This window comes from Oryctolagus cuniculus, chromosome 6 (assembly GCF_964237555.1).
Source record: "Oryctolagus cuniculus chromosome 6, mOryCun1.1, whole genome shotgun sequence".
Taxonomy (NCBI): domain Eukaryota; kingdom Metazoa; phylum Chordata; class Mammalia; order Lagomorpha; family Leporidae; genus Oryctolagus; species Oryctolagus cuniculus.
The window spans coordinates 97,496,606-97,521,330 of NC_091437.1; the positions used below are offsets into that span (position 1 = coordinate 97,496,606).

The window sequence follows — 24,725 nt, forward strand, 5'->3', positions numbered from 1 at the left end:
CACCATAATTTTACAAGAGAGAAAGAACTTAAACCAAATAATAGAATGATTCTTGTCTATAAAGAGTAATTTTCAAATACACATTGATCATTTGCTTTCTATCAGACAGACGGAGGTTGTAATTTCAGAAGCTACAAAATGAAAAACTATGATCCCTGCTATGAAGATGGTTACACTTTCATGTTGATGTACAGTTGGGGCAGGACTTTGTGTCCAGCCTTTGTATCACTGAGTTCAGTGGCCCTATCTGTCTCTTCAAGTGTTTAGTTGTTAGTATATCCCTCTTCAAATGAACTAAACCCACAGAACAAGACCAAATTGGATAAGAACCTTTTTAGGTCAGTGGACAGTAGAGTTCCCAAATGAATGATATAGTTTCTAAATCCTGTACTGCTTCAAACTTAACCTTTTAAACTTCAATGATAAATGATGATTCATGATGACTTCTCTGCTCTTTGGCCCAAATTAGAAACATTGTAGTCATCACTGCTTCATTCCTGTCTTTCATCACCCACAACCAGTCTACAGCTTGGTCCTTTTGTCTGTAGCAGTTCACTGCTTCTTGCTTGCTTCTGTTGTAATCCCATTGCCATGTTCCCTCGCTTGTCTGGTCTGTCTGGTTAATGCCCTCTTCAGTCTGTTCTGCACATTGCAAGCCAAGGTGAGATTTGGAGTTCACGTTCAAGTGAATTACATCTGAATTACATCTGCAGGGAAAACATCTACAGGGGTGATTCTAGAAGCATCGCCAATACATTTTGAGAAATCATGGAGAAAGGGTGCAAAGTACCACAGGAAGGCATTGCAAATGTCCTACCTCAAGGGGGAAAACTCACTAGATTTTTGAATCAATAGATGACATCGCATTTCGCAGGGTTCCACAAGTTTGAAGAAAATCAGTAGTTGTTTATACATCATATTTTTTCCAGGGGTTTCTTTCATTTGTATCTGGGGTTTTCCCACAATAATCTTACCCTGGAGTAAATCAGACACAATGATAGAATCTTGTTCAAGTCTGAAAAATAATTCTTGTATAATGTATTTTAATACTGATGAAAATACTGTGTAGAATCTTTAGAATGAAATAACTTTGAATACCATAATTGCTGTGCTTATTTAATTCCTGTGTTATACTGAAGGAGCTTTTGCTTTTAACTCATATATTTCATACTTAGAACAGTCTGGGGCAAACTATATAACGAGCAATAAAAATCACATAGAACTATCACATCTTTCACAAAACAAGTCAGAGGACAGCTGAAAGGTTAGAGTCCCACCTAAACATGAACGTGTAGGTTGATTTTGGTTTTGGTTTGCATGTGTCCACCCAAAGAAAAGTGTTGGAGCCTTAATCCACAATGCCACACTGTTGGGAAGTGCGGTCCAATGGGAGGTGTTTGTTTATGTCATGAGGTCTCTACTGTCTTGAATAGATTAATCCCAATTATAAAATAGTCTGAGGCTGAAGGTGCAGTAGTCTCTCATGCGTACTCTCAACACAAGATGCCTTTCACCATAGGGTGACACATCAAGAAAGTCTTCATTACACGCAGGCCACTGACCTCTGGCACTGTAAGAAACAAATCTCTGTTCTTCGTAAACTCCTCAGTCTCAGATATAATGGAACAGTCATGTTTCTCAAAGCTTTCAGTCCTCTTATAGTGTAATATCCAGAAAAACTGCAAGAAGACCTACAAGAAACAGAGCATTCATTTTTGAAATGAAAAGGGTTAAGGCTTCATCTCACAGAGACCCTTGGTTTTAGGTGAGAAAATAAGGCCACCCAACAAGTCAGGTTTCTCAGAAGGCTCCACTCACCACCCCAGGCATGCTTGGGGTGCTTGGCTTGTGCACATGGAAAACAGCTGCAGAAAAAGGCTGTGGAGGTGCCAAATTCTTATCTGCTGGTGTCCTTCAGATTGGGTGGGCTAAATGCCAAGGGGAAACTCAGAGTCTGTGAATTCTAATCCTGACCCACTAGTAAACAGTTCTGGTTGTAGGGTCTTAAATTTCCCTCCCTTTGTCACAGGCTCTTAGTCTAACCACCAAAGGATAATTGCCCCAAGTGACAAGCAGACAGATGTTCCAGGGCACAGCCCAGGGAAGCTGGAAAGCAGCAGAGCATCATGCAGGTGCACCGGATTTGGTGCCTATTATAGGTGGTTTTTTGAACCCTGGTATGTTCTGGTGCCCATATAATTTATATGCACACATTTTTTCCCATTCAACTCTTCTGTGAACACATATTTTATTTGTTGTTATAACCCCAGCACCAGGGAGATGCGCTGCTTGTTATGCAAATCAGTATCTTGAGATTTTTGAGAATTCTGAAAAACAACAACCTCTTCAGAAGAGAGCTGAAATAGAACCCCAGTTTAAAGGTTTAGGTTTTGCAGATTTAAGGAAAATAGAAGGGCAGAATGGGTGGAGACATGATAAGCTTTTGCTCATGCCAAGAGGACATGCAGGTCATCCCCATGTGATGGTGGTGATGTCAATAGAACAACATTTCCTGAGCACCTACTCTGTGCCTGGCACCATGTTAAGCATTTCACATTCACTATTGCATTTAATCTTCATAAAAATCCCACTGTAAGTAAATTACTCATCATGAGTAAATAAGTTCATCATCCACTTGCAAAAATTTGATATAAACCTCTCTACTGAGGATGAGTGGAGGTGATTTCTACATTTTCTTAAATAAATTGATTTATTAGGACAATAGAATGCTATGACTCTGACATAGGTCTTGGAGAATATTAATATATGGCAAAAGAAAAGGGATTTTACAGCCCGAGTTTGGGTACTACTTTCCCTACCTGAAAGATCCAGTCCTGAGGCTAACATCAGGTAAAATTCAAGGGCCTAAAAAGGAGATGGGGGAGATGGGATCAGGGCAGAAAGAGCAGGGTGTGATACAAACACACTTCTGACTGTGGACACTGTGGGAAGCACTGGCCCTGCTGATTAGAATGGCCTGACAACAGATGGCCCATGGAACAAGCCTTTCTCATCATTTTCCTAACCCCTTTCGTGAACCTTTCTGATCAAATGCCTGCTGTTGCATTCAACCAAGACATCTACATGCTCTTGCCCTACTGAGATTGCCACATAGTCAAGAAAAAAAAAAAAAAGAACTCCAATCAATGAACAGTCTTAGGAATTATCTAGGACAGTGGTTCTTTTTTTTTTTCTTTTCTTTCTTTCTTTCTTTTTTTTTTTTTTTAAACAGAGTGAACAGTGAGGAGAGAGACAGAGAGAAAGATCTTCCTTTCCATTGGTTCACCCCCCAAATGGCCACTACGGTGGCATGCTGCACCTATCTGAAGCCAGGAGCCAGGTGCTTCCTTCTGGTCTCCCATGTGGGTGCAGGGGCCCAAGCACTTGAATCATCCTTCACTGATTTTCCGTGCCACAGCAGAGAGCTGGCCTGGAAGAGGAGCAACCGGGACAGAATCCGGAGCCCCGACTGAGACTAGAACCCAGTGTGCTGGCGCCGCAAGGCGGAGGATTAGCCTAGTGAGCCATGGCGCTGGCCGCCCTTCTATTTCTTTATTTCAGATTTTTCACTTATATTGCTCCATGCTCCTCTTCACTATAATTGATAAAGGATCCCCAAGATGATCCAGAACTACCTTAGTGGTAGCAGAAGCAGCAAAGGACAAGACTGAGATCCTTCAAGATAATTGTGCCTTTGTGTTAAGCACTTTTACTAGATTAATAGATGGATTATTGGCTACTTCCTATACCTTCATAGGATTTGTCTGGATCAATGTTCACTATTGTGGGAGAAAGAAGAAAAATAACACGGAAGGTGAACAGAATAGAAAAGTAAGATGGGTGGTGAGTGGTGAGCACAACATGCAAGTCCCCTGGCTGCCTGCAGGTGAGTATGCAGCCTTTTCCACTGAAAGGTGATGCAGGCCAGGTGCTCAGTTACACAGCTAAGGCAATCCAGCTATTCCTGTGCCACCAATTAGTGAGAAGTCAATTGTGAATTCACTTGATTTTGCCCTTCCAGATGTGGCTAAAATTACTATTAATTTTTAATACTTTCAGAAGTAGTCACCAAATTATCTAGTTATTTATTATATATTAATCAATATATTATCAATTAAAAATATGTTAATTATATATGATAATAGGGTATGGTCAACTTAATTTTACTTTTTATGAGTGGAAGATATCTTTTTTAAAAATGTGTCTATTTTATTTAGTTGAAAGGAAGAGAGAGGGGCTGGCACTGTGGCATAGCAGGTAAAGCCACCACCTGCAATGCCAGCATCCCATGTGGGCGCTGCTCCACTTCCGATCTAGATCTCTGCTATAGCCTGGGAAAGCAGTAGAAGATGGCCCCTGCAACCACATGGGAGATCCGGAAGTAGCTCCTGGCTCCTGGCTTTGGATCTGCTCAGCTCTGGCTGTTGGGGCTATTTGGGAAGTGAACCAGTGAATGGAAGACCTCTATCTCTCTCTCTGCCTCTCCTCTCTCTGTGTAACTCTTACTTTCAAATATTCTGGATAAATTAATCTTTAAAAAAAGGAAGGAAGAGAGACAGTGATCTCACATCTTCTAGTGCACTCCCCAAATCCCTGTACCATTTTGGGCTGGGTCAGACCAAAGCCAGGAACCAGGAATTCAATCTAGGTCTCCCACATGGGTGGCAAGGACTCAAGTACTTGACTCATCACTGCTACCTTCCAGAATCTGTATTAGTAGGAAGCTGGAGTCCGGAGTGAAGCCAGAACTCAAATCCTAGCACTCAAATGTGAATTATGGCTATCTCAACCACCATCTTAACCACCAGGCCAATCTTCTGCCCTATGTCCTAATTTATCTTGTTGTTAACTTTGAAGCATTTATTATCAGAATTTTTTTAAATGGCTTTAAAAATCCCTTTGTAAATTGCAAAGGTCACTTTTGGTATCTTTAAGGAGCCACCAGATGAAAGTGAAATTGCAGCTTGAAGCCCCGTGCAAAGGAATATGTGCAAAATCAATTCAACAGCCACCATGAAGACAAACGCTTGAATGTTTCAAGATTACAGTGCTGAAAGCATGTCTTTTAAACCATTCATCTTAGGAAGAGTCTGTGGAAGGGGATTTCTGTTCTCTTTGGTTGAGTCACTATCAGTAATAAAAGTGCTTTGGGTCCTCAAAAAGCCCCCTGAAAAGTATTTTTTAATTTACTCATTTTGTTTGTTATTCAGCGCTTTTTGCACTCTTGAATTTTGCTTTCTGCTCTTTGCTCTCACAGAACTACAACCAAATTGAAGTGACTCTACGGATACACTGCTCCTTTCCTCTTAAGAGCTCCAACCCCACCCCAGCTCCCAGTTCTCTAACTCAAATCCCAAAGGAAAATGATGAAGGCTTTCTACCACTTTGAGTGCATTGCAGTTGAGGGAGACAAAGACAAGAATGGTGTAGGGTGCTTACATCCTCTCTAGACAGCAGTTTTTGCACAGAAGTGTGAGCAGTTTATACTGATTCATTCTGAATTAACCAAAAAAATTGACCTCTTTCGTTTTTTCTTCCTTTTTAAAAATGAACATAAATCTAGATGTTGGACTTTTTACAGAAATCATGGACCAAAAATCCTTGAGAATGTTTCTTTTTTGCATAAATTATAGGATTATATAGTGGCCATAAAAATGAGTTTATAGGGTACTGGACTCATGCAACACTCTATACACATGTGAGTCACGGAATAGGGAGAGGCAGAAAAATCCGTGGGTCTCCTCCTGAAGTGCCCTTAGAGAATGTAATTAGAGAAGCAAATATTTTAAATATTTCTTTTACTTATGAAAGTTTGCCCAAATATTTCCTTGTTTATTCAGAAGCTTGATCTTATTTGTATTCGCGACAAACAAACCTATTCTTTCTGTTTTCTTCTGCTAGCAAACCCTCTGGGATGTTTCTCTTTTACACGTGTAGTTGGAGCATCACACACAAAACCAGAGCTCATGTTTGAGGATGGACCCCAACAACATCCCACCCAGTGGAAGTGTCTCCTTTGCCAGAATGTTTTCCTCTGGTTTCGTTTAGTGGCCAGCAGTCAGTAAAGGCTGGTTTACTTAGATATGTTACTATGTTTATTCCTGAGACCCACTTCTCAGGCATGCACTGTTACTGCCCCCATCACTGATGAGGAAACTGAGGCTCAGAGGGGAAAGGTACCTTGCACATGTTTACTAGTCCGGTGACACAGCTTGGGTCTGCAGTGAGTTCTATAGACATTAAGGTTTTCCTTAATCAACATGCTACACCCCACCCTCACTGTGAAAAGGACTTCATTTGTGGGAAGCTTTGGAAATGGCCTTGACTACAATCCATCTGACCTCCAGTAAGACACCCCACTCTTATGAAGCTGCCACCTCCATCTCATGACTGAAGTGTCTTCGACCATGCTTGCATTTCTTGACATTAGTTCCTGCCAGTTCCCTCTGCCAAGGAGCCTCTGATGCCACAGAAACAGACCTGTTGAAGCCCCCACCTCTGTAGCCTGGCACCTGGCATCTGAAGACCAGATCCTGAGGACTGAATCCCTCCCTAGTTGTAAACAAAATCCATGAAGTCCCCGGTGTCAGAAAGCACCTCTCCAGAGTTTTGGTTTGCTTTCATGCAAAACAGGAAGTTATGCTTCCCACCTCCTCACTTTCTAACTAAAATCCATCTATACTGGTACTTTTCCTCTCAGGTCAAGAAAACTGCCAATTTGATAAAATAATAGACAGAACCCCAAACTGAGCAGTTGTTGAGGTCGTTTTATCCTTTGCATTTTTGTAAATGTTCTTTTAAGAAAACATTGCTTTTGAAAGTATTTGCACTTAAAAAATTATATCGCAGGTTTTGATTGTTAACATTACTTGCAGTGAAAATGGGGGGGGGGGGACGCTGAAAATGAGATGACCGGTATTAAAGGCACCATATTAAAGTGTTTAAGAAAGAAAAAGTAGCAGCTCTGCTGAAATACACGCGGACTTTTTATATTATGGTTTTATTCTATCAAATCTGAGACCTGTGGACTCTGGGGGGGTGCATTAAGGGGTTTTTGAACTACTTGTAACTCTAAGCATTGGCGTGTGCTTCAGCATGGAGAAGACACAGTGCACCTAGGACAGCTGTGCACTGGTATCAACTTTAAGTGCAGCCTTGGCCTCAGAAGACTTTGGGGGCCCTACATGGGGCCCCCAGCTCTTGCCTTCCCGGAACCTCTTCCTCCCGAAGAATCAGACTCTCGGAGATAAACAAGGAGGACGGGGACGTCTAGAAATGCAGTGATCCGATCCAAATGTGAGCGCCGCCATTCCACCCGCAAAGAGCCACAGCCTTGTCCAGAGTTGGAGCTCAGCACTTTAAAGGGAAATCCCAGAGCCAAACCCTTTTCTGTTAAAAGGTGCCGCATCCACCCCGTGCCACACAGTTTACACACTCGTTTTATTATTCATAAAAAAATAAATTTATTTACATATGTTAATTATCATGGGAGCGGGGCCTCTCGAGAGTGTCGCGCTCCTCCTAAGCAGGGTCATCAGGTATCCGATGGCGCCGGCGACCCACCCGCCGCACGGGGAAGAACTTGGGCGCCGGGAGACAGGGCTGGGAGAGGCCTGTTGGGAAGTCTGGAGGAGGAGGAGGTGGGGAGCCTGCAGGCGGGCGCCGGAACCCGGAGGAGGGAAAGAGAGAGACAGGGCCAAAGGAGCCAAGTTGGTGCTGTGCGGCGTGGGGAGGCTCCGGAGAGGGCGGCAAGGGGGTGCGCAGCCTGATTCGAAAGAGACGAAAGAGACGGGAGCTTGGGCCGGAGATCTGGGCCTGGGCTGGGTAGTAGGGAGCCGGGCCCCGGCGCGGAGGCTGACTGGCCCGGGACACGCGGGCAGAACCGGCCTCAGACGGTATCCGAAGTCAGTTTTAGCCGCGTCCCGCGTGAGGCAGACATCCTCCCGCCAGCTAGGAGGGCGCTGCCCGGTGGGCTACAAAGCCGGCGTCTGTGCGCCAAGAGCCTCTTTCTTCAAAGTAACGCACACCTCGACGTGGACCTCAGGCCCCCTGTCTTTAAAGCGCGGTCTAACCACACCGTCCGCGGGAGAAATGGGCTGTGCACAGTCCGGCCGCTACGGGTACTGTCCCTCTGGCTCGGCCGGGAGCCTAACCCTCGTTGGCGTGGCGCTGCGTTCCCAGGGCTGCGGGGCTTAGTCTACAGAGCGAAAGCCCCAGGCTGAACGTGGGTCCGCGCTGTCCACAGGAAAAGAGCTCTTTCTGCAGAGGCAAAGCGTCGTGGCGCAGCTCCTGCGCTCTGCGAGGACGGCCAAGCCCGCCCTGCTTCGTGTTCGCAGTTCCGGGCAACCCAGGAGGGCCAAGGAGAATCCGAAGGCATCCTGTGTCTGCCCTGTGGGGTGCTCTCCCTCTCGGCCTTCCCTCCATGGCCTCCGCAAGCAACATGTTTAACAAATAATCCCAGTAAGTGAGTTCGAGCACGGTTCTAAGCGGTGGTTCCACAGAGTCTGTTGGCTGCGGAAACTTCTTTGGTGTCAGGGTCCGGTCGTCCAGAGACCACGAATGGCCATGTCTGTGTGTGCAAACAGAAAGAGCTGTCAGATAGGAGAGGAGAAACCCTGTCTCAAACCGAAACCGCTCTCCTAAGTGAACCCCAGATATCCCTGGCTTTGAGTAACTCGGATTTTATCAGCCTTCTGAGAACTTGCGTGCCTTATCTCTAAACAAGGGTTTTAATTGTACTGCATGTTGATTATGCCAATCGGTTCATGCATCCTCCTGGACTTTGCCCGCACGATGATTCGGTGAAACTTGTATGCGTTGGGGATTTCGTTTAATTTGCTTCTCCCAACACACACGCAGGCGCGCACACAATTTCCAAGTAAGAATCCGGGCTTCCATAAGCGTGGATGTGATCTTTCCCAAGCCAGAAGAGTTGGCAGGCTAGAGAGGGACTTTCCAAACAAATCCCGTCTGGGGAAATCCTGCTATCCTACAGCAGTTTAAACACTCAAAGCTCGGCCTTCCCTCCCCCTTTGCCGAAAGCACAGGGCTTGCTGATGCAAACCGGCCAGAGTCAAGGCTGGAAAAGCTGAGGGAGCCTTGCCATGCAGTCTGCAACGGGATAGTGGACGGAGTTGGAACCAAGATTTACCCCGGAAGTAGGATATCAGCCAGTGGCTGTCCCTGGGCGAAGCTCCAGGTGCAAACATCAGAATGATGCAAACCCAGAAAAATGGACAATTCTCCTCCAGGAAATGGCTGGGCCCTTTCTTGATTTAGGGGACACTAACTGGGCCTCCTCACCTCCCGTTCCAAACCAACCTCTGCCCCCCCATCGCCTTTTCGGGTTCCTCCCAACCCACGGAGCCTGCCCGGCGCCAGGGAGTGCGTGGGGCATCTGGTGGGCTGGCCCCGGCTCGCACGCGGCGCCCCTACCAGGTTCACCGGGTGCACGTAGCCATTCTCGTAGCGGTCCTCTTGCAGCAGCTGCCGCAGGTGCGCGATGTAACTGGAAGCCAGCCGCAGCGTGTCCAGCTTGGAGAGCTTGGTGTCCGGGGGCACCCAGGGCAGGCTGGTCTTGAGCCTGGAGAAGGCTTTGCTCAGCACGCGCATCCGGGCGCGCTCGCGGGCGTTGGCCGCGTTCCGCTGCGACTGCTTGCACTCGGCTGCCGAGCCTTTGGGCGGGAGGGGCTTCTTGCCGCCGCCGCCCCCGGCACCTCCACCTGCGCCGCTTCCCGCAGCCGCACGAGGCCGCTTCCTTTTGCAGCCTCCGGTGCCGCGCTCCTCCTCACCATCGGGGTCCTCTTCTTCCGCAGACGAGTTGTCACTGGGCGAGGCGTAGCTGCGCTCGGCGCCGCGGAGGGGCGGCCTCTTGGAGGCGGGAACCGGGTACCCCCGCTTCAGCCCCCGCAGCTCCATCTCCTCGGGGTCGCTCACCGAGCCCGTGGACATCGTGTGGTGCCCCGCGCCCACGCGCGCCCGCCTTCCTCCCTCAGGGCCAGTCTCCTGGTCTCCGCCTTCCGCTCCCCGGCGGAGGCGGGGACCAGAGCGAGCTTGGAGGAGGACTGGAGACCTGGGCCCTGAGGTGCGTGGGCGCGGAGAGCAAGGTGGGATGCGGGAGCAATCGCGCCCTGCCGCTGACCCAAGGAGGAAGGGCCAGAAGTTGGCTCCGGGTCCGGGGCTCTAGGAGCACCACCAGGAGCTGCGCCTTTTGACAGGACTATTTATCTGCACTCCTCGGAACGAACCACCCCGGGCAAAGAAAAGGGGGTTGCAGAGGGGGGCAAGAGGTGGGGCAGGGGCGTGGAAGGGGTGGGGACCGCTTTTCTGCGTGCAGAGGAGTGGTTGATGGGGGCGGGGGAAGGGGATATCTCTGCAGAGCTGAGATCTGGACACTGAGGCCGGATGGCCCCTGGGGGTGTCCCAAATAAGTGTGCTTTGGAGGAGTGGAGCGGGGCGGGATGGGGGTGGGGGTTTGTTCCTGCCTACAGTACCTCCAGGGGTGGCGAAGATAGCAGACACTTAGAGACACACGGGTCCTAACCACTGACTGACTGTTCAGTCTTTTCAGCAGAAAGGTTTTTCAAATTCATTCACCAGGAGCTGCATAGCTAAGGCTTGCCAGAGGGAATGCAGCAGGAGCCAACAACTCCAAGCCATGCACTTTACCTCTCGTTTTTCCTTCATCCTTCTTCAATATCCTTTCACGATTTGCCTACATTGGTTCCTTTCCTCTTCCAACAACATCTGTAACTTAAATGCTATTATCTTCACTTTGCAGATCTTGAAACTGAGCTGGGTAAATAGAGGTGAAGTAAAGGACCCCAGATCACCAGGTTGGTGAGTAGAAAAAAGCCTCAAAAACACTTGTCTAGAATCCCTGACCCATTGATGTCCCAGTTCCAAACTATGGAATGTGGTACCTGGTATTTTCCGCTGTCTTGAGGATTCCCTGTGTGATGCACTTTTAAAGACCATAATGCATATGATGGAGGGTCCTGCCCAAATGCATTGAATTACGAGTGAAGAATCCATTACTGTTTTAGATTGTGTTTCCAACGGCAAGATTCTGGATGCAGAATGTTAAATCAGGACAGTGGTCAACGTAGAGAAAAACATGACAAAGCAGAACTCAGAATTCTCATATCCTATTCCAACCAAAAATGAAACACCCTGCCCCTATCCCCGAAGCAAACCCACAGGAGATTGAAGGGGCAGTGTAGCACATGGTTAGGGGCTGAGTACTCCGTTTTGGAAATGGGCACCAAGAAGGAGCCACCCGGTGCCTGCTGTGAACCATGCACTGGTCTCAGTGAGCATGAATGGGTCATGGAGTAACTGTCCCTGAGGTTGGGATAGGATCTACAGTGTTCTACAGTGAGATAACAGTCTTCACCATACTGCACAGTTGTTAAATCGTGCTTCCTCTGAACGTCCATAGGGTCCCGAGCTGAGCAGTGTGCAAAGGAATGGATGTGCAATCAGCCCAGGGCAGTGGGCTACAGCTGCTTGGCTCACCTCGCTCTGCCGTTCTTGCAGCAGAACAAATGCTGCCAGCTTTGCGCCTGAAGTGCTGCAACAGGTGGCTGGCTGGGGCTGACTTCATCACTCAGGCACCATTCCACCTTGGTCTCCCAGGCCATGCCTCTCTCCTGCGGGGTGTTTCACACAGCCCCTCCCACTCATCTCCCACTGGCAAAAGTTTTCTTCCCATTTTGTCATTGGTTGGAGATTGGACTCAATTCTGGGACAAACTGAGTAACAAGATCATTTATTCTCAGTTCTCTCTGGCCTGGGGAAACACAGGGAGTGTTAACTGAGCATGGAAATCTTTCTTGGAGAGCTTGAACTTGAACTTGACTGTAGGTGTGCCTGGCCAGCCAAAGCCAGGAAGGAGACAGGGGGTGGTTGTGGGGGGCAGTTCTCAGGGTAGCTCTCTGGTATTGCCTATTGATGACTCCAAGCTATCAGAATAAATACATAGTCTCACACATTAGGGGCAGGCATATAGGTTTTAAAAATCTGGATTGTTTATACAGGTGCAGAACAAAGTCTTTCTTAGAAAAGATTAATGGTGGGGAGAGCGCTAGATTTCTCTAAACAGTCGCAAAAACTGTACCCAGCCTCAATGGGAAGGGGGTCATGGCCAGTTTCTTTTTCTTGAAGAAACTGGCTGACCCCAGCCATTTGGGCTTATTTTTCACAGTGCATGCCCTCCCTCCTCCTTCTTTCTCTTCCCCTCCCTTTCTCCTTCTTTCTCTTTTCTTCCCCCCACCCTCCTTCTATTCTGATTCAGGAAAGTCAGCTATTTTATTTTTTTCTCCATTGATCTTTTTCCTATTTTATCTATGATCTCTCTTTTTTTTTCAAATTGCAGACTTATAATGAAAATGAGGACATGTAACCTTTTAATATTAGGTTGTAACTGTGGTTCATTGTAACATTTAGTATCTAACATTTGTCACCAATTTACACTTTTAAAGCACTTTTACTTTCCCTTTCCCTTGAAAGATTACAGTGACGCCCTCCTAGTCCCACCAGCAGAACAGTGTAAGGAAAATTCTCTCTGTTGAAAGCCCTGTTTTGTTTTTTTTTTTCCCATTATTTGGAAAAATTGCCACACATTGCAAATGAATAATAGAGACTTTATTTTTGTGTTTGCAAAAACAAGCTGCCTGATTACTATCTGCCCATGCTTTACAAACTTTTAGAATTGTAACAGGTATTTTTGATTGTTTATTGGGTGCATTGATGATCTTGAAACTTTTCAAAAATATTCTTTGTAGATATTTGATGGGGGAACAGTTAAAGTTACAAACCCTAATACACGGAACAGCATTTCCTCCTCCTGCATTTTCTGCTTACTGGATGTGTGACTTTTGGCAATTGGCTTCTTTTGATCTTCAGTTTCCTGGTCTGTAAAATGAATTATGTTTTTGCGAGGAACAGGAAATATATACATACATACATATATGCATTTCCTAGGTCCTGGGAAATCAGTAAATGCTAGTTATGATTAAAACTATGAATTGTCTTGTGCATCATCATATAACCAGTATGTGGCAGGCCCTGAAACTAAACCAGGGTTGGGGTTGCAGTGTGTGTTCTGAGTTTTGGATGGCATTGGGGTATTTATTTGCTTTGATTACAGATGTCTAGGGTCTGAAATACACAGTCCCATAGGTCCTATGATGGACCTCACTAAGGGAAAAATGGGTGGGACTTTCTTAGGAACTCTCTTTTTTTGCCTCAAGTTCTTTCACCATAATGTCATAGCACTTGTCCAAGCTTACTTTCCCTAATGAAAAAAGGTAATAAAACACCTATGTCAGAGTTATTGAAAACCTTGAATTATAGTGTATGTAAAAGCATCATGCTCAGGTATAACACAGAAAGGTGCTAATATGGTAAAGCATTTTAAAATATAGACTTAAAAAAAAAGGTGGGGGGGGCAATGAAGTTGGACAGCAGTTACACACTGGGCACTCGACACAATGGTTAAGATTCCACCTGGGATGCTTACATCCCATTCCTGTGTGCCTGGGTTTGAGTTGCAGCTCTGCTCCAGATTCTAGCTTTCTGCTAATGTGCACTATGGGAGACAGCAAGTGGTGGCTCAAAGAGTGGGTCTCTGCCACTCACATGGCCCTTGCCCTGGATTAAATTAAAGATAACTTGCTTTGGTTTGGCCCAGCACTAGGTCTGCTGTTGCAGGCACTTGGGGAGTGAACTACTAGATGATTCTTTTTCTCTCTCTCTGTCTCTTCTTCATAGATAAGTAAAAACTTTAAGAGAGAGAGAGAGAGAGAGAGAGAATAGAAAAAGAGGCCATTCATTGTCATTTTCCCCTCTATTCTTTATTATATTACTGCATGAGAAATTCTAGAGTCAGGCAAGTAAGGTGGGCCTAGGGTTTATGGAGAACACAGGTTTTCTCTATGCTCTGTAAAGCCCTTCAAAATGCCCAACAAAATGTGTAGTAAGTGCTTAAGAAACAGCTGTTGTAGGAAAGTGTTTGAATGGATAGAGCTCTCTGTACCTGTCTCTGTGGTGGTATCACTCCCCACAGCAGCCTGATGACCTGCACTCTCTTATTGGCTGGAGAAACTGCCCATACCCTTTGGGCAATTGTCTGTGTTCTTGATCTAGAAAAACCAAGAATCGAGATCAGTCCTGGCCAATGTGGAAGCCAACTAGGACATGTGAGTGTCCTACTGCTAAGTGCTTGAAGTGTGACTAGACATGTACTGTAGTGTAAAATGCAGACCGGTATTTAAAATGTAGCATGTAGCATGAATAAAATTATAAAATATCCATTAATGTTAAATATTAATTATATGTCAAATGATGATTGCATTTTGGATATATTAAGTTGAATGCAATATTGTAATCAATTGCACCTTTTTCTTTTAATAGGTTACTAAAAATTTAGAATTATGCATGCATATCTCACTGTATTTCTGTTGGACTAGTCAGGGGGTAATCTCATGGAGTAGCATTGTAACCCTGCATTGAGTGTCTGCTGTGTGCTCTGCAAGGTGCTGGTGAAACCAGCTCGCATCTGCTAGGAGGGCACATCCTCACAGAAACGTGCATGATAGTACAAGAAACACGAGTAACAACACATTTGCTCCCACTTTCCCCTGTCATCTGGGCTGCATCCCACCACATGTACTCAATCTTTCATAATCCCACTTCCCCTAGAGCATGCAGAGAAATATTTCTAGTTGGTATTTCCATCACCTTTCCTCACAGAAACCACCTCGCACCCAGGCACAAGGCTGATTCTCCATGCTGGGTGGACCACCCTGAGACCAGGGCTTCCGTTGCTCAGTGCTTGGGTCTTTTCACAGCAGCCATAGGGTTAGACTGTGACTAGGCCAGGGAGAGGAAGGCTCTCGTTCATGGGTCATGTGGAATGTCAGTCACATAGCATGCACACCTGCTGGTCACAGGCAGAGCTTCTCATGTGTAAGGCACAGGGTCAGATCAAGATCTTCCTCCTTCATCTACATGAAGACCTGGGCCCTGTTCCTGGTCCATTGCTGCTTTTGTATTGGGGTCATCTACTATGTCACTAGTCTCTGGGTTAGAAAAGAAAGAGAACTTTTCACCCTCTCCCCAGCCATGAGGTAGGCACCAATCAGAATCCAGAGTCCTCTGTCATTCCCACACACCCAGTCCTCTGTAGGTGACTTATTCATCCAGAAGTTTGTGACAAGAATTTTGCACCCTTGTCCCCTTATCTTATGAGGTGTAACATGCAGTTAGGCTAGTGCCTGGACACATCAGCTTGGAGGAGGCTGGATGTAGAATAGCCTGGGTTAAGAATGAAGAGTGAGGAGCTGATGTCAAGGCATAGTGGGTAAAGCCACTGCCTGCAGTGCTGACATCCCATATGGGCACTGGTTCATATCCCAGCTGCTCCACTTCCAGTCTAGCTTCCTGCTAATGGCCTCAGAAAAGCAACAGAAGATGGCCCAAGTGTTTGGGCCCTTGCGCCCACATGGAACACTGGATGAGGCTTCTAGCTCCTGGCTCTTGGCTTCTGGGGAGTGAAACAGCAGTTGGAAAGACACATTCTCTCTTGTGCACCCCCCACATTCTTTTTCTCCCTGTCTCCCCCCACCCATAGCTCTGATGGGAAGGCAGCGTGTGTGTGTGGGGGGGGGATGAAAAAATTGAGTACAGAACTGATTTTCTGTGCCCTTTTGGATAGAAGGAAAAAGTCCTCATTGATTGTCTTAACAACTGAAAGTGCAGGTGCTTTTAGGCAAAGACTCTTTTTAAAAATAGTAGCTTTAGATTTTAGGGAGTTCCAAATTCCAACTGTGTGGCTCCTGCAAAGGACTTTGAAGCTTAATTAGCGTATGAAAGAAGCCAGCTCTTAGGAGGAAGATGCCCTGTGGGGAAGGGCTCTGCAGGAGGCCAGCTTGCAGACCCCAGAACACAGCAGTGTTAGAGTCTGGGTTAGGGCTGTGGCTGATGGGTCTGAGAACAATCTTATTTTTAGGAATCCCTTGAGGCAACATTTCACTCTTAGGCAGAAGTTAAGAAAGTTGTGTTTCAAGGAATTTCCCCTTTTAAGTACTTTTGATTTCATTGGCAATACTTAGAAGTATGAAAATGTTCTGTCCCTGAAGCCTCTCAAAATTGTAGCTCACGGGGCTGGTGCTGTGGCATAGTGGGTAAAGCTGCCCTTGTGGCGTCAGCATCCTTTGTGGGTGCCAGTTCAAGTCCCGGCCACTCCACTTCTGATCCAGCTCTCTGTTATGGCCTGGGAAAGCGGTAGAAGATGGCCCAAGTCCTTTGTCCCCTGTACCTACATAGGAGACCTGGGAAAAGCTCCAGGCTCCTGGTTTCAGATTGGCCCAGCTTCAGCCATTTGGGGAGTGAACCAGCAGATGGAAGACTGTCTCTCTCTTTCCCCCTGTTTCTCTCTCTCTTTCCTTCTCTGTAACTCTGCCTTTCAAATAAATAAATAAATCTTAAAAAAAAAAATTGTAGCACACACTGCTAGCCTCCAGGGTGTGGTCCCAAACCTTGTTTGATTTAGTTGGGGAACTAATCTAGGGGAGAAATACCATCCTACCCATGACACATATTGAAAATAGCTCCATCTGTAATTGCCATGAGAAGACCTCTGCATTTGTTGGACGAGAAATTCTTGGCCACTTGCCCACTCTTCTGGAGCTCATTCCTCCATGTTTTTCCCAGAAAGTGAAGGTCAAATAAGATTACCTGTGTGTGCAGATACTCCTGGAAACTAGAAGGCTTTTTTAAAATTTTATTTATTTGAAAGGCAGAGTTACAGAGAGGGAGGGAGGGAGGGAGGGAGAGAGAGAGAGAGAGAGAGAGAGAACTTTCTACCTGCTGGTTCACTCTCCAAATGGCCACAACAGCCAGAGCTGAGCCAATCCAAAGCCAAGATCCAGGTCTCCCATGTGGGTGCAGGGGCCCAGGGACGTGGGCCATTTTCCGCTGCTTTCCCAGGTTCATTAGCCGAGAGCTGGATCAGATGGGATGCTGGCACTGCAGGCGGTGGCTTTAACCCACCGCACCACAGTGCTGGCCCCAAAGCTAGAGCTTTGTAGAAGGTCAGTATTATATTATTGTGCTCATTATTTCTCATATAGGCTTCTCTCTCTCTCTCTTTTTTTCCAAAGACATATTTTATTTGAAAGGTTGGGGCAGGGGAGAGAGATGAGAGGAGAAGGGAAGGGAAGGAGGGGAGGGGAGGGGAAGGGAAGGGAGAAGAGGGAAAAGAGAAGAAAGGAGGGGAGGGGAGGGGAGGGAGGAAGGAAAAGGGAGGAGATCTTATCTTTCTTCTTCTGGTTCACTCTCAAAATTATCACAAGAGCTGGGTCTGTGCCCTGCTGGAATCAGAAGCCAGGAACTCCATCCAGATCTTCCATGCCTGTGGCAAAAGTCCAACTTCTAATGCTTTCTCAGGCACATTAGCTGGAAGCTGGATCAAAAGCTGATACGTTGGGACTGGTACTGACACTCCCATATGGGATGTGGGCATCAGTCACAAGGGGAGGCTTAACCTGCTGCACCACAATGCTGGCCCCTGGAGTCTTATTCTATCCCTACCATCTATCCCAATATTGGATCCTGGTCAGAATATTCCCACTTTAGCTGCCCTCTCACCCCCATCCCTACCCTCACTCCATATCCTATTCCCTGTAAGACATCAAGTAAAACTTCATTGGCTCCTGGCACCAGAAGGAAGCGCTCATGTAATAGACACTTTGTGGTGTCAGAGAACAGGGATTCCGTGCTCTTCCTCAATCAGTGCCTTGACCAACTCTTCTGAAAAAGAGGAACTTAACTTCATTTACATGTGAACTTTGTTCCTCTAACTCCAACTCTCTCTGACCTCTGATTCTAAAATGAGCTCTAACAGATGACCATAAAGGGAGGTATTTTGGGAAATGTGCTCATTTTTTCTTGATGAGATACCCCTTCTTTGGCTTATTTGTGCCCAAATAGCAGGAAAAAAAACAAAGACAATCCTGCTATGTTCTTCAGGTTTTAGTTGCAAAGGAGAACTCTTTGAGGATGTTAGAAACAGAACTAGACAAGGTATCTCTATGCCTTGTTTCATCACCCTGCCCCTATTCCTTCTTAGATTGCTACATTTACGCAACCTCCTTTAGGGGAGACAAGAAAGGAGTTAAAGTAAGTAAGAAAATGAAGACTAAACTATAAGTTCAAAGAAGGCAATGGAAGCTATTTTGTTCGAACAGCCAGTGAAAGACTACCTACATATTTTAGGACTGAAAACATTCACAAAAACATGAACGCAGTGCAGGCTGCACCCATTATTAATGGGAGACCCAGACTCAACCATTATTTGCCCTTTGTTTAACCAATTCAGTTTATTCCTATGTGCTTTTCTCACTGTTAGCACTCACAGGGACCCAATTACGTTTCTCATTAACCTGATGAGCTTCTGAAGACTGTTTTCTGTTTTCACATGTAGCTTCCATGTCTATCTACCGATCATGTACTGTGCTTGTTACAGTCCCCAGTAATTGTAAATGACCAAAGAGTTATATTTGTTATAAATGTCCCAAGAACACTCTTTCCTCCTTATAAAAATGAAATCAATCTTTAATACCATTTAAGCTATTCTGAATTTTCATAAAATTTCAGGGGATCACAGAGTAAGGAGAGAAAAGGGCCAAGTGTGGAGTTCTTTAAAGTCCATACATTCAGTTGGTGACTCAAGAAGGGGGATTCAGAGAAAGAAAGGCAGTAATCTGGGTGGTGAGCAGAAAACCAAGAGAGCAGTGTTCGTGAAAGCAAAGGGCACGTTTCAGGAAATAACGGGGACTTCCAGTTGAGGTGATATGGTAAAATCACATTTTAAGTTACTCCCATGTTTCAACCTCATTGCAACAAGAGCTACATTATAAAAATAGAAATCTAAAAAGACATAGCCATTTTCAAAAGCAAGGAAGATACCTCTGTGGAATAGGAAGTGAGTGCTGAGCAAGGCCGTAAACCCTGCCAGATTCTTTGAGTCTGCTCCATCAGAAGCACCCAGGAGGTGGGTCCCTTTGCAAATGAGGGAACAGAATAGATCTACATGTGAACAGAGAGTGACCTGTGCTGCAGGTTAAATTAGGATGCTGGAGCCAGGCAGGAAGCAAAAGGAAGTGGGCCCAGACCACCAGCATGCTGGGTCTGTGACTGTCAGTTTCTGTGGATTTTTCTCCCAATTGTAGGTCATGTTTTTCTGCTTCTTTGCATGCCTAGTAACTTTTGGTTGAATGCCAGACATTGTGAATTTTGCCTGTTGGATGCTGGGTAATTTTGTATTCCTATAAATATTATTGATCTTTGTTCTGGGATGCAGTTAAGTTACTTGGAAATAATATGATTTTGGATCTTCTATTATGCATAGAAGGAATCCGAGTAGCCCTCAGGCTAGGGCTATTCATTTGTAATATGGTGGCAGTGCTCTTCTGAGCACTCTCTGTGTTATTCCTACATCTGTGTGAGTACCTGGCATGGTTCCCTTTCATCCTTTTTGGTGATTTTTCCTTCAGATGTTATAGAAAACACCCAAAACTGGTGCGAAGAATTGCTATAGAATCCTTAAAACTGGATCCTCATTCCTGACACACAGCAAGACAGTTACTGTTCTTAGAGATTGAAATTGAGGCACATTCAGTTTGTGTGCAGTCCTTGGTTGCTCTATAGTGAGCATGAACCTCCTTCTACTGGGTGGTGATATTATATTCTTTGGGGAATTTTGGTGAAGGCAAAGCAGGCTGCAGTCTGTGTAGGAGCTACCTGCAGGTGGTAGTTACTTTTTGTTATCAGCATGGGGCTCCTGGAAAAGAAACCATTCAAGACAAAGGGAGATAAATTACCTCATGAGTCTTATGATCAGGGACTCTGTAGGTCTGGCTGCACCACTCCCTCAATTCAGTTAGCTGTTTTTAGTGACAGGTTGGTTTGGAACTGTAAAATGAGGACAAAGAAATTTTCAGCCTAGGTAGAAATGCTTGGAGACTGTGGGAGACAAGGGCCTGAAGCTATCTAGCACCTGCACTCCAGGCACTGTGTAGTGCTGGGTTTCCTCAGACACTGGTGCTGAGCAGCTGAATAAGACTGGAGGACCCTCTTGGGTTAACTCTTTGTGCATCCCTCTTCTCTCTGGGACCATGTTTTTTGAATTCCCGCTGCTTTGATTTCTCCAGTTCTTCAGCTCTCTGCTCAATTCAGAAAGTCTTTTTGGATCCTCCTGGACTCACCTTTTATGCTCTACAGATTGGAAACTGTTACAGCAAGAGCTGGGATAGTTGTAGGGCTCACCTGTTTGTTTTTGCCATCTCTTAGTGTTCACTGTCTGTCATTATCTCATATCCAGTGTTTTAAGAACTTTTGTTTCACATGTTTTGTCTTGGCCTTCGATGGTGGTTTTTGAGATGGCACCCTGATAGAAAATTTTATTTTATTTTATTGATTTTTTAAGAGAGAGCTTCTTCTGCTTATATTCTGAGGGGAAGATTCTGTAGAGGAGGAAGAGATTAAAGGCCTTGACATGTGGGGAGAAGAAAGGACTTGCAATGGGTCAAAATGCCACCAACAGTAGAAAGAGAAGAGAACGAGGAGATAGCCTTGTTTGTCTGAAACAAAAGGAAAATAATGTAGGATGCCACTGCAAATGACTAAGATTTGTAATGAGACGTTAAAGAAGGAGGCCCTCGATGTTCTGTTTTTTTCATTAGAGTAAGAATTCAGTGACTAGAACATGTAGTTATAACATGAGCTCTGAGACTCAACAGAAATGGGAAATGTGGGAGAGTAACCCATCTGGAGAGTACAAAACGGTTCTACCTATGGGCAGGGGAAAGCATTTCAAAGCAGGATGCAGAGCCCTGTTGAGGGTGAATGATTAGCTCTTACACCCATTGATGTGAGGTTATGTAGCATGGTGGTTGACATATGGCTCTTCTGCATTAGAAATAGTCAAATCTTGATAAGATGACCTGTTTACATCTTTGATGATGAGAAATTGCAAGGATGGGTCATAATTGTGTTCTTTAGGTTTTGGTAAGGTAGGGAAGCAAGTTAGGAACAGAGTTCATCTAAGGTACTCTGAGATTTAGATGACGTTTATATAGGTGGGAGCCTGTGGTATGCTGGTACGGTCAGAGCTGGGCCAGGCCAAAGCCAGCCTAGAATTCCACTTGGGTGTTCCATGTGGGTGGCAGGGGCCCAGGCATTTGGGCCATCCTCCGCTGCATTACCAGGTGCATCAGCAGAGAGCTAGATTGGAAGTGGTGCAGCTGGAACTGGAACCAGTGCTCATATGTCGGCATCACAGGCAGCAGATCAACCAACTGCACTACAACATGGGCCTCCAAAGTATTCTTTAAAATTTAGGCTACATTGAGGTATTAACAGATTTCTTTCAATATATCTCAGAACCATTGGGATCACAGCAAATTTGGGTTGTTTTAAATTACTAATAAACCTGATTTTTCACTATTAGCTTTTGGCCACTCGTTGGCGTAGGGTGTATGATCACAGAGGACTTTCCCTAATAACCTTATTTTCTCATTCTGGACTCTGAACTGCAACATCCCCCACCTTTTACAGATAAAGGTATTGGGGCTAAGGGAGTTGAAGTCTCTCACTGAACATAACAAAGACAGTGAGTTGAAGAGGGTTCTCAGATGTCCAGAATTAGAACCAGTACTCCTGTTATGACTATATGATCTTTCTATGTTGTATATGTTATGTGGTTGTCCTGTTATGGTTAACTTTATGTGTCAACTTGGCTAGGCCATGCTACCTAGCTGTTTTGTTAAACATTATTCTAGATGTTTCTGTGAAGGTGTTTACACACACATACACACACACATACGTACATACATGAATATACATTGTGGCAGAGTTGGGTAAGCTGCCACTAGGTACCCTAGCATCACATTTCTGAGTGCCAATTTGAATCCCTGCTTCTTATCCAGCTTCCTGCTAACTTATCCTGTGAGGCCGCAGATGGTGGTCCAAGTAGTTGGGTCCCTACTTCCAATGTGAATAGTTCTAGGCTTCTTGCATTGGCTTGGCCTAGCCCAACTATTTGGGGAGTGAACCAGCAGATGGAAGATTTCTCTCCCCCCACCCCCGTCTCTCTCTCCTTTCTCTCTCCCTCTCTCTCTCCCCACCTTTCCCTCTTTCCCTCTCCGCCTCCCCCACTCTCCTTCCCCATTATTTTGGCTTTCAAATAAGTAAAAATATATAAATGAATATTTTTAAAATAATTTTAACACAGTCATATGTCTGGTTCCTTTCAGCTCCTTCACTGTCAAACTTGGTGGCAGAGCTGTTTTCATTTTTCTGCTTTCTCTTTGTAATCACAAATATAATAAGATACCTGCTGCATTGAACTTCAAACTTTGCATTATGCTTTCTTTTCTTGATCTTGACACACTTGGTATTCTTGTTTCTGATTGTGAGCAGGAAATGCTTGATTTCCTCAAATTTTCCAGGCATGGCAAAGAGACTTGGAGGTAAGGGCATGGACTGGCATAGCAAGTGGCATAAGGAAGAAGACAGGGGAAAAATGTGAAGGCATTTTTTTTTTAAAGTTGAGACAAGCATTTCAATTATTAGACTTCCATAGTGTGAGCGGGCCTCATCTACTCAGTTTAGGCCTTAATAGAAAACAATTAACCTCCCAGGAAGAATAGGAAATGTTAGGGGGGTTGGCACTGTGGCGCAGTAGGTTAAGCTGCTGCCTGCAGCGCTGGCATCACATGGGCATTGGTTCAAGTTCCAGCTGCTCCACTTCCAATACAGCTTCCTGTTAATGTGCCTGGAAAAGCAGCAGATGATGGTCCAAGTCTTTGGGCCCTGGCACCCACATGGGAAACCCAGAGGAAGCTCCTGGCTCCTGACTTCAGTTTGGCTCAGCTCTGGATGTCATGGCCATCTGAGGAGTGAACCAGTGGATGGAAAACCCCTCCTCTCTCTATTCTCTCCCCTCTCCTCCCCTCCCCATAACTCTGCATTTCAAATGAATAAATAAACCTTTGGCAGGGGGAAGACCACAGAAGAGGAATTCTGCCAGCAGAATGGCCTTCAAGCTAAAACTGCAGCTCTTTCCAGGGTCTCTCAGGCTGCCAGCCAGCTCTGCAAATTTTATTCCATAATCGGATGAGAAAGTTCCTTAAAATAAATCTCTTTCTCTCCATACAGATGTATGATAAAGACTTGTGTTTATATATATGTAGATATATGAGGAGTCTTCAAAAATTCACAGGAAGTATATATTATGTAAAAAGTATTCATGGATTTCAAAACTTCTTGGCATGAAAATAAACTTGTCTTTAGTAGCAAACTATAGAAATGATCCCTGAAAGTATAGTCTTAATAAACTTGTCTTTTAATACTGTTTTTCCCATGAACTTTTTGAATTATCTTTGTAGACAACACATACACACACACACACACACACAATCACACATACACATCATTTTGGTTGTGTCTCTGTAGAGAACCCAGACTAACACAGTGCTCTTGGACCAAAAATGTCAAATCCTAAAGAGGTTAATAAGCAAAACAATGTGCAATGCTAGGCATTCTGCTGAAGTCAGGAGTATCCAAATTAGATAAGAATACATGCTTTGGAGGTCATGGCAAAATGTAATTTTTTTCCAAAGTAGAAAACACTGTGAGTATATAAGAGCAACATATTCATTTTTCTTATTTTATTTTAATCCTATGTAATTGATTGAATAGTCTTAGTTTTTAATTACACGTTCTTTTTCTTCATATTGCTGGGATGGATGTAACCACTGAATTTTTTTCTTAACTGAAATAAATATAATTCTCATACCTTAAAACTTACCCTTTATGTATGCAATTTGGTGGTTTTACACTATATTTAAAAAGTTGTACAACTATCTTGACTATGTAATTCCCAAATATTTTTCTGATTCCAAAATGAAACCCCATAGCCATTCATTGTCACTGCCCATTTCCCTCTCTCCTGCAGCCACCCTGGAAACCACTAATCTTTCTGCCTCTATAGATTTGCCCATTCTGGACATACTACATAATTGAAATCATAGCATTCCATTTAAAAGCCATCTATATAATAAGCCACATACCTTTAGAACCTCATTTATTTCACTAGGCATAATTTATTCAAGGTTCATCTGTATTTTAAAATGTTATTAATAATGTATTTTTATATGGCTATATAATATCCTCTTGTATGTATATACCAAATTTTACTTAAACATCATCATCCTGTGGTCATTAAGGTTTGTTTTCAATCTTTGGCCATTAGGAATAATGCTGGTATGAATATGTACAAGTTTTTGTGTGAACATGTGACTTCAGTTCTCTTGGATATATATCTAGGAGAGGAAATGGTGGGTCACATGGAAACTGTATTGTTGACTTTTTGAGAATGCATTCGTACAGTGACTGCCATCTCACATTCTAAGCAGCAGTGTGAGAAAGTCTTGATCTCTTCATGTCCTTAAAACAGTGGTTATTGTTCTTTAATTATCATCATCTTACTTGGCATAAAATCAAGGTGTAGGTCAGGTTGAGGGAGTATTTGTTTAATACTTTTACCATGGAGTGTTGGATTTTGTCAAATGTTTTTCTGCATTTCAGATGATTATGTATTTTTCATCCTTTATTGATATAGTGTATTATATTAATTGGCATTTGGATATTAAGTCAAC

At 44.7% G+C, this 24,725-nt stretch overlaps 1 protein-coding gene, 1 long non-coding RNA gene and 2 pseudogenes across 2 annotated transcripts in view; 1 reads left to right on the forward strand and 3 right to left on the reverse strand.

Moving 5' to 3' along the window:
- Positions 1–7,438: 7,438 nt before the first annotated feature.
- MSC (musculin) lies at positions 7,439–9,951 on the reverse strand. Its single transcript, XM_002710631.5, has 2 exons — positions 9,436–9,951; positions 7,439–8,569 (listed from the first exon to the last, which is right to left on the reverse strand). Exons 1-2 carry the CDS (start codon positions 9,949–9,951, stop codon positions 8,483–8,485), a joined length of 603 nt encoding a protein of 200 aa, XP_002710677.1. The 3' UTR covers positions 7,439–8,482.
- Positions 9,717–24,725, forward strand: part of LOC138849922 (uncharacterized) — a 292,574-nt gene continuing 277,565 nt past the window's right edge. The window contains exons 1-2 of the long non-coding RNA XR_011389134.1: positions 9,717–10,289; positions 10,781–10,839. This is a non-coding gene — a long non-coding RNA (uncharacterized lncRNA). The remainder of the gene's footprint in view (positions 10,290–10,780; positions 10,840–24,725) is intronic.
- LOC100341082 (large ribosomal subunit protein eL38 pseudogene) lies at positions 22,278–22,518 on the reverse strand (annotated as a pseudogene).
- Positions 23,313–23,396, reverse strand: LOC127490814 (small nucleolar RNA U3; annotated as a pseudogene).